Genomic DNA, 13,040 nt, shown 5'->3' on the forward strand with positions numbered 1-13,040 from the left:
AACAAAAATTGGTAACAATACAAAGCTTAGCAAAACAAAATATATACAATCCCCATCACTCCAGTACTAGGAAAATTCAGGATTAATTCTTTTCAATTTTATTTAAAATTTAAATAAATATATTACACATGTATTAGTTATCTTAGACATACACTGGCATGAAAGAAGTAAATAGAAGCCCCCCACGGTCAGTATTCAAATTTTAAAAGTATACAAGTTAGACAAAATTCATTAGAATTTCGTTTTTTTGTTTTTTGTTTTTTTACTATTAATTTGTTTATTTTTATTCGTTCGTGATTTCTTAACTGTTGGCAATTCTGTATGTTTTGAAAGAAAGAGTTCTCTTATTGGGTATTCTTATTCATAACACGTCTTCGTGGTTTTATCTAGACTCCAATGTGTGGTTCACATTGCTGTCATTTCTTCAATCTTCAGCTTGGGAATGAATTACTTTACAGCGATGATACTAATAAGGACGTTTTCTTTTTGTTCTTTCATTTGAACCAGCTCTGTTACATGTCAGACACAGACCTCTGTAGTGCAAACGTTTATGCAAAGGCAAAATGCTTGTGGTAAAATATCCCACCCTCAAAGTTTTGCCAAAGGAGAGTGATTTCTTCAGGTAAATTCTTCATCGCACTTCAAGTAGAGGTGGATAGGGAGACAAAGAAAGAGACAGGAGGATGGTCGACGGAGCAAGAGAAAGAAATGGAGACAGAGAGAGAGAGAGAGAGAGAGAGGCGGATAGACAAAGAGAGACAGAGAGGAGGGTAGTACAAGAGCGACAAGAGAAAGGGAGATATATATGAGAGAGAGAGAGAGAGAGAGAGAGAGAGAGAGAGAGAGAGAGAGAGAGTGGTGTGGACAAAGAGAGGAAGTTGACAAAAACAAACAAAAAAAACAAAACAGTAGACAGAGTATTAATACCCACTACTTGTCTCAGCCTTTATAGTCATAATTGTTATGAATAATAAGCTCAAAGAAGATGCATTATTATCTTCAGAGCAAATATACTGTAAAATTACACCCCAATTAAGTTAAATGATTTTTATTTTTTTCATATAAGCAAATTTCTATATTTACTTTATACATATCTTATTACATGACTATAAACAACACAAAATATAGCAATTATTGGCCGGTTTCATAGCATCCAATGTGCTTAGGATTTTTTTAATCATTTTATTTTCCATGCGGTTGTGGAAAACAAAACTACATACATTCACTAGTTTTAAATCATTCTTCCAATACATTATCTTCTTCAAATAATCATGACTTTGCATTTGACAGTTCAACTCTAACACCTTCTCAAAAATATAAATATGAAGTCATTGAAATTATATATCAAAGTGTATGCAATTTTTATTCGTTTATTTTGTTTTCTGATGTATAAAACCGTTTTCAGATCATTTAATAATTTTGCTAACTATTCTTATGCTTGTAATTCTTCATATCTTCAAATATTTATGGTGGTTACTTTAACTAGTTATACTTATTTATTTACCTAGTTTTCCATAGTGTGAATCTTATGTGTATACCATGGTATGCAGTTTTATGTCATACCCAAGATAGATTTAACTCGTATATGAAAGTCAACAGGTATACTACTCAGTCAATGTGTACCTGGGAGTAAGTGATTACTCCAGATTGGTTTTTGTCCAGAATTCCTCCTATATTAAAAACGAAAATAAAGAAAAATTTGTATGATGTATGTACTCATGCCAAACAGAAATATCATATTCTAAAAATCACATAAATTGAAAAAGTATTTTTAAATAAGAAAAATCAGATTTTATGTACAATTAAAGAGTAACCGTTTTGCTAGCCATTTAAAAAAAAAAAAAAATGAAAAACAAGGGAGGTAATTCAACAATTCATACTTACTAGATTTATGTTGTAATGCTAACAAATTCCCATTAATCACTTAAAAATTATTTTCTTATTTAAAAATAAAGTTACTCGATCGATTTATGTGATTTTTGGAATATGGTATCTTCGTTTCATCACAAGTATGGATTTTTTTTTTTAATATGGGTGAATTCTGGATAAGAACCCTGAAATCTTCCAAATCAAGTGTTGTCATTCTGAGCTTTTCCTTTGTTGTTAAAAGAAAACAACAAAAACTTGGCCAGGCCTTTTCTGTTTTAATACATAAAACAGTTTGAATCAATTTCAATGTTTGAGAGCAAGAGAGAGAGCGAGAGATGGGGAGAGGGGTTAGAGGTTACACGAAGAGTTGAACAAAAGGAAAAGGGGTACACATTTTGGTGGAATGATATAAAACAATGAAAGAAACAAGAGTTACCAACAACCTGCTGTACAATAGTTAAATAGCAGAGAGGCTAGCACGTTAAAATTTGGTGTGACTAACTGTTCAGCTGACACCCTAACCCCCTGTTAACAGTTAGCATTCATGTTAGTCTTTGGTCATTATGCTCGGATAAGGTCATCATCACTTTCTTCAAAATCATCTTCATCAACAGCACCCTCAATTGCTGATCTGCGACGGCTGGCGATTACAGCAATGAACCCAAGGGGAACCATCTGGAAAAAAAAAAAAAGTTATTTCTGTATCCAATTCCATATGAGGTAAAAGTACAAAAATGTGAAGTCATTGAAAAAAAATTTTTTGATTATATAAAATGCATTAGAATGAAATTTTCTACTGAACCTGTATAGCTTTATATTATTTGGATTATTTGCACCATTTTTCTCATCGTGAATGTAATTTTCACAATGTTTCAGCCAACATAACCCCTGATCTTCTTTCGGAGTATCTTGTTGAACTTTGGAATTTTTCTATTTTACTCTAGAATCTGCTCAGAATTTAGAACAGAACCCTTACTTTAATCCATGGGAGTAGCATGCTCTTGTTCTGTCAACTATTGCGGGGTAGAAGTCCCAAATAATTTGCAATTGCATTTTTGAGTATCATCCGCACTGAGAATTGAACCTTCAACCGCCATTGAGTGTAACTTAGAACAAAGTTTTACTAAATACTTTATCCATTTGTCATACTTTGTTTTTAAGGACAATCCTAGTATAAATTCTGGGAGCATTCAACTTGTTATTTTTAAATGTACAATCTTATTACTTATCATTATATATCACTACTTATTATATCGAAGTACTTTTTTCGTAGTTTCAACATGTACAAACAACTTGCAAAATTATGTATGAAATCAACATTTTAAAATGCTTCAAATTGTACAATTTTATTCTGCGGCGCTAATTCTGCCAGACTGGAATTGAAATTGTTAACATCTTTCCTGAAATTGCGAGGGATTGTTTTTTGTTTTTTTTTGTATCAGACTTTACGTGCGCATTCTTTACTGTCTTTTTAAAATTTTCTTTTCTCCAGTTTTTTTTATTCATTTATTTTTGTCGCTTGAAGATGATTCAACAAAAATCGAAAACGTTTGTGATACATATGGAATAATCGTTTTTATTTTAGCAAAAAAAAAAAAAAAAAGATTAGAAAGAAATTAAAACTTGGGTATAATTAAGCAGAACAATTCTGTTATTTTTAACAATGTTACTTAAATTTAATTGTGCTGTAATCACCTTAGTGGAACCCCCTCTCTACCTCTCGAATTGCTGTATAACCGTTTAAAGTCTTCACACCAGTCATGATGCGATCCACTGTGCTGATAATGAGATTTAATTGCAATTAAAACCAATATCATCTCAGAAATGATTGTATACAAAACTGTTGTTCTTGAATAGTATATAAATGATTATTTCATATATTTATTTACTTTGTATCTCTAATTTATATATATATATATATATATATATATATATATATAATGTAAATAAATAATAGACAAATCTTATTGAAAATTTATTCAATTTTTCAAAAGAAACATGTAAGGAAGGTATACAAAATTTTAATTATCCAACAAAGATTACAAATAAAAGAAATACCTTTTTCTGCGGAGTTTCAAAAAAATGAAATTCTCATCAGAAGAAAGAGGTTTGCAAAATATACAATAAATTTTGCAGGTTAATGCATTAAAAGAAACTACAAATATGAAATTAATCATACTTGCATCAAAAAAGTTATTAAACTGTTAGTGACAGTTTATAGGGATTCATAGAGATTAAGAAAGCAGGAAACGGGGGGGGGGAATAAATATATATATATATATATATATATATATATACATACACACACACACACACACACACGAATAGATGCATGCATGTATGCACACATCATGAAATACATTCTTTATGGATGTTTTAAGAGAGATCTTCAACGATGCACTGCTCTCATTGCCGATTTCGGGTTTCACATCAGATAGCAAACCCAATCTGACTCCAGTTGTGCCAGATCGGCTTTTTAAAGGCTATTAGCTATGTGTGTTAACACTGCAAAAAAATTGATGGTTTTTCTTTTCGACAGCATGCTGATAGTTCATTAAAATGAGCTTAAGTAAATGTTGTGAAGGACAAAAACTCAGTTATTTTGGAATTTATCCCTTGATCCATTTCTAATTTCTTTTCTATGGCTCTGATGTTTTTAGCTAAATTCATTTGGATGCAGCTATGCATTTTATTTGTTATTTCCTTAAGAACACAGGTTCTTGCTGCTCCCACTATTCCAATTTTTTTTTTTTTTTAGCACATTGCATAATGACTGACCCGTAAAATTCCTGCAACAAACCTCTATCAGGTCAAATCGGATCTTCCATCCATTTTTCACAACTTTGAATTAAGATAAAAGATAGCATAAAATATAAAGATTTTCTGTTCATCTTACTTACCCCTAAAAACAACCACGATAACCAATAATAGGCAGCCCCAAAGAACCACATCTTATAAAAGAATCTCGTCAAAAGCATTGCCATTCTCGTAATAACACACTGGTCTAAAATAGAGAAAAAAAGATGAATGATTACACAAGATAAATAATTTTATTATTTGGATTGTTCAGATTAACATTCTCATCTTCAGTAATATTTTCACAACGCTTCAGTCAATGTAACCTACACCCAACTTCAGATATCAAGCTCAGAAATCTTTACAATTCGGGAATCTGCATGGAACTTTGAACGGAACCCTTTAATCCATAGAGATAGCAGTTGTAATATAACAATAATTGCAAAGCTAAACAAAAACCAAGAGAAGAAAAAAAAAAAAAAAGGATTGATATGCCGCATATTGAAATTGAGACAGAAATGAAAAAAAAAAAAAAGAGAAATGAATGGGAAAAGGGTGAATTACTCACAAAATTCACAAAATAATGTCAAATCTTCTCAAGCAACGATATCTACCAAAGGTTCAAGTTCTTGTTTGTTTATTTTGCTACCAAATTATGAACTGCCCAAAATCGGGACACAATTAATCCAACTTTTAAAACGATGTAAAGTTTTCTCAGACAGAGGAAACTGGCACTTGATATTGATATCTTGGAGAGGATTAAGTGATCGATTTATTTTTTAATTTTTATCCAAAAACCAAAATTATAAACCAAAATTATAAAATGACCATGATTAGCAACAGGACGTCAATTAACCCGATTCCCAAAATAATGTTAAGCAAGTTTATGTTTTGGAAAAAAAAAAATACTTGTTCAAGAAAATTTATTCTTGTTTAAGAAAATTTATAGCTTTTGAAAATGAAATTAAATGAAAAATTATAATTATGAAGATCAGTCCAGAAGGAAAGAAGAAACCCCACCTTGTCGAGGTGACAATGAGAGATTGTGACCGATAAAGGAAAGGAGGGTCCTCCTGTTAGGATAATAGCGAGAGATGGGAACTGATGAAGAAGGAAAAAGGAGTCTGTTGACCCTTCATAGTCTTGAAAGTCAAATCCCCGCAGAATTGAGAGCTATAATTGGAAACTTGAACAAATAGTGTATTATTGGTTATCATGAATTAAATACTGTTGATAGAAGGGGCAGAACTATGACAGCAGTTTCTCCATATAACCCAGCAAGCACAGAGAGTCCAGAATAGAGTCGGTTAGAGAGTCAGACAGAGAACCAGATAGATACAGAGAGAGAGACTCCCCTCTGCTCCCCTCCCAAACAGTCCGATCAGCAAACTTAAGTTTAATAACTGAACTTGTAAATCACCCAAGCCACTTTTTTATCCCCACCGTACACCATGAGAGACAGAGAGAACCAGTGAAGCCAAATAGTTCCCCAGCGAGCCAGAGTTAGACAGAGAGACGGAGTTGAGAGACTTTCCTTTGCTTCCCACTAAACAATAGGGTTGGTGACTGAACTTGAAAATCATCCACATTTTATTAAGTGCCATCTAGACATGAATATTAAGGACACAAGTTGATGACCAAAGTTTATAATCTATGAATTTCTTTTCCTTTTTTTCAGTGTTTGCATATTTTAAAGTAAGCAGAGCAATCCCGTTGGCAATTTGTGTATTTTATCTCATAGCATTCTTGCTCATTGTGATTTGATTCTTTTGATCCATATTTGGCACATGTAGAGTAAATTTTTGACATTTAAAACATCTGCGGGGATCTGGGATATATATATATATATTTCTACAGATTCTACATTAAATCCAATCTTGATTTTTTGTAGGATTTAGTGTGTCTTGAATGCGAATATACATGTGTTTGTGGGTATCTTTTCATCATTTTCCCTTATAAAAATTATTTCATGGTTGATAACTCCTTGATTATTTAATTTTTTCTGAATTTCTTCAGGGGGTGGAAAGTGCCAATTCTCTGCTTCTGATGATTAACTCCCTTTGATTTCATTTCTTATGTGGACTTGTTTTGATTGTTTGCAATTTTTCTATTCTTTGAATCTTCATTTCAATTTCTATTAGTAAATTTCCATCTTTAGTTTGTTTTTACTATTTTGGGTTTTATCTTATTGGATAGGATTTTTGTGATAAGGAAAAGGGATAGTTTTGACATAGGAGTTCCTTCCAATGATTCTATTATATACAATCTGGGAAATTCTAGGTTTTCCTCATTTTCCGAATCAGATATGGCGTGTTTGGTTTTTTTTTTTTATTTTGCTTTATCATGAAGTTTATTTTTGTTTTTCATTGCTCGAGTTCCCCACATACGCCAGAGACTAGTATTGTGACCCATCAGGGCTACACAAGCAGGATACTCGAAACCTAGCATCTGTCACAAGTTTGTTAAGTGATTCAATGATTAGTTTGCAGCTATGTCTGGGTTTGAATTCTACACTTGATTATTAACCGTTAGTTAGCTAATTAGAATTAGAGCGTTTTATAATTTTTTTTTTTCCATTATATTTTGGAGGGAAATTAGTTTCATATTTTCTTTTTCCAAGTTTTTTGTTTTTATCTTTTAATAGTAGTCAATAGGACTTGATCTGACCAGATCAGATCGGGTCTCTCCAACCTCTCATCTAGCCTTGATAAGGGCCAAAGTGGTGTGTTGCGAAGGTGCTTAATCTCTGACCGCCAAGATTTTATCCCAAGGCATTACAGCAAACAAATGGCCCCATCGAGGGATTTTACTCTCTGTAGGAAAGGCCAGTCAGTATATTCCAATGCCCCCACTGACAGGGCCAACATACTTAGTGTCGATCAAAAAAAAAAAGCCAAGCATGCAAGATCCCCCTCCACGAATGAAAAATTTACTTTCACCATGACTAATGTTTGTGCAAAATATAAAAAAATCCAAGGCGTGGTTATTGAGAAAAGTGCAAACAAACAGACAAACGGGAACGAATTACTAGGTCCAATCCCTCCCTTGTTGGGGGTTTAAAAATACATTGGATTAAGAAAAGACACCTTTCGTAAAATTTTTGCTTCAAATAAATCTTCATGTGTGCAGCTAGCTAGTAGCTCATCAGCGTAAACGATGCCTTTCAGCCGACACGTTAATGAAACAGAATCGATAAAGAAAAGGATAAGTGAGAAAAAAAAACTTGCATGTTTATACATTCAGATATAATCAAATTATTTTAAATTCATAAGGAAAAAAAGAAAATTCACATCTAGGTGTCAACCAACTTATATCGTTATTTGCATCTATAACCCTAACGCCCTCTGTTGTCCGAGGGCCGGGCCACATCCGTCGCTATTCTGGTTCATGGGAGTATACTTGTGATGTACTTCTGGCCGTGTTCATCGCTCCCAGCTCACAGAACCATAGATGCAACCCAGCAGGGCTACATTCTTACTTGTCTAGTGGTGGACCCCTCAAGGGTGATCAGACTTTCACTGGTCACTGGAAAATATCTCTGCTGCTCAGGGCATGCGAAATGTGCATGACCCTAAGTCCATGTGGCAACATTGTCGATTTCGGCCGTCACTCTGGCTTCGTGCTGGATCCAGTCTATCTCTTTCATCATCTGGCGTCAGGGTATACCTGAAATAAACTGCATCTTCATTCAGGCCGACAATTGAGAAACAAAGAAACACTCTGGTTCATTTTCATAAAAACCAAGCAAAATAATTATTCATAAATCATTTTACACTTGTTTAAAGTCGAGTTCTTTGATCCAAGCTTCATGATGCAGGTTGTATAACTTAAGTTCCTCTAATTAATTTCCCAGCTTTTCAACTTAGCTCTTATGAGGGTCCCCCCCCCAAAGGCGGGGTTAGAGCGATGTGGACATCTCGATGCCAGCCAGTAAAAAGACCCTAATTCTAAAAAAGACAATCATTTTTATCAAATCATAAATTCCTCCCTCTACCTTTTTGGAGTTATTATTTCTCTTTCCCTTTATCCTATTCTTTTTCTTCTCTCGTAAACTCCTTTCTCTATCCCCATATTTTATTCTTTTCATTCTCTCTTTCCCCGTGAACCCCTTCCTCCTCGTGACCATATCTCTCCCTAGGTTCAATTTTATTTATTTATCTGTCCAACTAACTTGTCACTGGCTTGGTGGCCTGGTAGTTAAATACAACAGGTGGACCCAAATGACAACATCCCCAGATGCCAAAGCAGACATTTTGAACCCAAGTCACTGTACCTGTCTCACTCAATTAGTTATTTAAAATTCATTTTTACGAAACCCAACAAGAAAAACAATCACTTTTTCCAACGAATCCTATTATCAGATTTTATATTTTCCTTTCATTGAAACAGATACTATTTCTCTCTGGTGGACAGAAATCTCATACACATCTGTTTTTCCTTGACCAAGTGTCAGCATGGCCCCACCCCCCTAACCATACCTCATCCTCTCCCAGCTTCATCTAGCTGAACGGGATACCTGGAATTGCCGGGATCCCGTTACACATCGACTAAAAAGTATTTTTTATTTTATAATTTCTAACTGAAATGATTGACAACAAAAACGAATTACTATTGAATAAATAAAAGACAATAATGCATATTAGAAAAGGAATTAAATGGGATAAATAAAGAGATGCACCTGAAGTAGCAGACACGTCACATGGGTAAAGGTGGGTGATTGCTGTACCATTGATTTCAGGGCTTATAGTCATATTCTGAAAAGAGAAAAAGAGAAAAAAATTTAAATTTTTATACAAGGAGCGTTCAAAAAGTAATGTTTCTTATTTTGTTTTTTTGTGCCAGAATAGATGAGAGTGGATTGAAGATTGCATGGTTATGATGACTGAACTTATACATTCATGACATGCATGTTTCATCTTTGTTGCAGATATTGACAGTGTGAGACTAAGAAAATCCTCTCATGGATGTGCTTCAGAAGCAGAGATGCATCATTGAATTACTAGCAAAACAGAATTGAGAATGGTGGGGACTATATAGAAAAATAAATTGTGGAGCACAAAAGGTTGCCAGTTTTAATGGACCCACTCTCATCTTCATAACTTTTTGAGTTGCTGGAAAAAAAAAAAAAGGCCTTACTTTTGAAATACCTCTTGTAAATCCAAAATACTTTGAAAGAAGCTCCTATGTATCTAGAGAGAACAGCACAAAAACAACCTGGATGATGTGCTAGTGATGGGTAGCAAAAAAAAAATATATTTAACATTAAAATATATCTAACATTTTTAACATATCTGGTTATCTTCCACTTTGTCGTAAGGATTGACAAACACATGCACAGACTTGGAGTCTATATTCATAACACCCTCTCCATGACTAGGGAATATAAACTAGAATCAGGTGACCAGGCCTTCATGGGCTTTAAACTAACTTTATCCCATAGCGTTAGCTACTTATGATTTCTTTATCGCTCTCCCTTGACCCAAAACTGTAGTCTAATCAATCACGTCTCTGACAGCATAAATGTTGCTCTTGACACTAGCACCCAAATACATGTATTTGGTGACTTTAATGCCTACCACAATAATTGGCTTGACTTCTCTAACTACACAAACACAGCTGGTACCATCATCCATAACTTTTCTATATCCCATTCCTTGAAACAGACAGTAGCATTTTCAGATCGTCAGGACCAACAAGCCTCAATTCTGGATCTATTTCTGACAACAGTTCCTTAGGATTGTGTAACAAATGCCGATTGCCCACTCGGGAATGCTGATCATGCTGTGATAATGATAGACCTCACTCTAAACTCTCGACCCAAAGTTGAAGATCCATTGCTCAAAACGACAAGGTACTACAATAAGGCCGACTGGAATGCCATTAGAGATTATATCAGAGATGCTCGTGAATAAATATCTTTTCTCTTCCTGCAGAACAGTCTACAAATAGCAATACACATGAAAAAATTGAAATAGCTTGAAATATTTCAATATTGGTATGCATAGAAAGAGCTTGATGAGCTAAGAAAGAATCTTTTTAAATTTTGAAAATCTGATTAAAATTAAGGAAGTTATGGCTATTTTTGTGCCTCACACGTTTGGATATTTTTCCCTCTTTAAGACCATATGCGTTTCGTCACATTTTTTACACTATTTTTTCAGTAAAAATGTCATATCTTTGTTAAAACACAAGACTAAGAAATGAAATTTACCATATAAGTGTATTTTTATACAAGGAATCAGAATATGCAACTGAAAATCTCCCAAAGTTTATGGTTTCCAAATAATCTGCAGTAAATGTGCATAAATATGCAGCAATTCCTTAAAAATGCCATGTATCCATAAACAGAAAAGAAGTTGGAGAACTCAAAGTTGAATTGTAATGTGCTGTATGTACAAAAAACTTAAATCTAAACATAAGACCATTTAAAAATGAATATATTGCAATATTTCTTTGGTATTATTGTAGATTAACACCTTCTGTTTAACCCTACCCAACTCCTTCTGACCACCCCTCCAAAATGTGATTCTACCTTTTTAGGAAATTATGTATAAAATGCCATGAAAAACTTTAATGAAAGATAAACAAATTATTTTAGAATTGAATGTAAAATAATTTCCTCTTATAGGTCATGCTAGCATTTTAGGGCAGTTAACTGTTTTTTTTTCTATGGGAAAATATGCATGCTTTTTTTTTTTTTTTTTAAGATGATTATGTGTAGTTTTAAGAGGGTTTCTAGGCAATGAGAATATGGGGAGGCTTGCCATTCGGACTTTGAATTAATTGTAGGGCTAAGGAAAATTATGTGTGAACATACTGAAAACTTGACAGACAAAGCTAACAAAAACAATATTAGAGGGAGGAGCGGTTAGTTTCACAAAAATGTAATGTAAAATAATTCACCATTTCCTGGCCATTCTAGCATTTTAGGACAGTTAACCAATTTATTTTTATGTGTATTTTTCTTTAAGGAAGGATCTATTTTTGTTTGTTTGTTTTAGATGCTTGTATGTGGCTTACAGAGGTATTTTGTTGGGGGGGCTTGCCACTCGAACTTAGTGTTATTGTTAGGGTTAAAATATCTTTTGCTTAATAAGTAGAAAAAAAAAATAACGAAATAAAAAGCTTCCTAATTGTAGTTTGATGTGTTTTCTAACTGCTTTTAAAATTTCAAGAATATTGATATAGATTTTGAGGGTTTGTATTACTATACACATAGATTCGAAAAAGTTGTCAAAAAAACAAATATATAACAAATAAATGTTATCAAAAGCAAGTTACTTTTTTACCTAACTGGATAATTTTTTAGTGTTTTTATTTAATGTAACATGTTTATTCAGCTTGAAAACAGTGTTTACCGAGGTTTTGGAAAATTTAAAATGGCGCCCGACTCTCTTGAAACGGTAAGTTTGGGGACGAGAGTTAAAAATAAAAAAGTAGACAAAATACTGCTAGAAACTCGCTCAATATATGTTACCGTGACATATATTCGGTGAGTTTTTAACAGTATTTTGTATAGTTTTTTTTTATTTTTAACTCCTTTTCTCAAACTTACCGTGTCAAAGAGAGTCGGGCCGGGCGCCATTTTTAATTTTCCAATACATCGGTAAACACTGTACGTTTTTCGAGCTGAATAAACATGTTACATTAAATAAAAACACTAGAAAATTATCCAGTTAGGTAGAAAAGTAACTTGCCTTTGATAACATTTATTTGTTATATATTTGTTTTTTGACAACTTTTTTGAATCTATGTATAAACGAGATTTTGATACTTATTTTGATTTTGAAAAAAAACATTTGTGGCTGTTCGCAGTAAAACATTGTTTTAATTCGCTGTTCAAAACTAATTTAAAGAATAAAAGTGCATGCAAGCTATATATCTACAAAAGTTTATTTTGTTTTTTTAACCATGTTTTTAAATTTGACAAGAAATGTGAGAAATTGCAACAGATTCATAATGCCAAATTGGTTGGGATTGTTGTTATTATACATTCTGAAAACCGAATAGTTCTAAACTAATGTTATTCTGATAACAGAATAGCTCTAATTAAACATAAGAACATTTATATTCATATTTTCATGTTTTTCTTAATTCGTTCTTGAATAAAAATTAAAGAATGCGTGTTGTTTACACTGTGCTATCGCTGATTCTACAGGCTGGAGCTGCTGCTGCTTCTAGTAATACTAACTTCATTTGACCAAATTCGAGAAATAGAAACAATTTTTTTTTCAGGTAGGTCCTTTTAAATTATCAATTAACGCGGTCCTACTCAACATAAAATAATACTTTTAATTGATAAAGATAGTAAAAAGATTGATTTACTTACTACTGGGTGTCCGAAGAATTTTTTTTTCAAAATGTTCGATACTCGT

The 13,040-nt window shown here is 33.0% G+C and overlaps 1 protein-coding gene across 1 annotated transcript in view; it reads right to left on the reverse strand.

Annotated features, from left to right (window-relative positions):
* Positions 1–236: 236 nt before the first annotated feature.
* Positions 237–13,040, reverse strand: part of LOC145296710 (putative lysosomal cobalamin transporter) — an 81,010-nt gene continuing 68,206 nt past the window's right edge. The window contains exons 13-15 of the mRNA XM_080142689.1: positions 9,344–9,419; positions 4,770–4,873; positions 237–2,544 (exon numbers count right to left, since the gene is read on the reverse strand). Coding sequence (XP_079998815.1) covers positions 2,431–2,544; positions 4,770–4,873; positions 9,344–9,419 — 294 coding nt within the window. The 3' untranslated portion in view covers positions 237–2,430. The remainder of the gene's footprint in view (positions 2,545–4,769; positions 4,874–9,343; positions 9,420–13,040) is intronic.

The sequence above is a fragment of the Euprymna scolopes genome, chromosome 17, assembly GCF_053919585.1.
Source record: "Euprymna scolopes isolate OS-2025 chromosome 17, ASM5391958v1, whole genome shotgun sequence".
Taxonomy (NCBI): Eukaryota; Metazoa; Mollusca; class Cephalopoda; order Sepiida; family Sepiolidae; genus Euprymna; species Euprymna scolopes.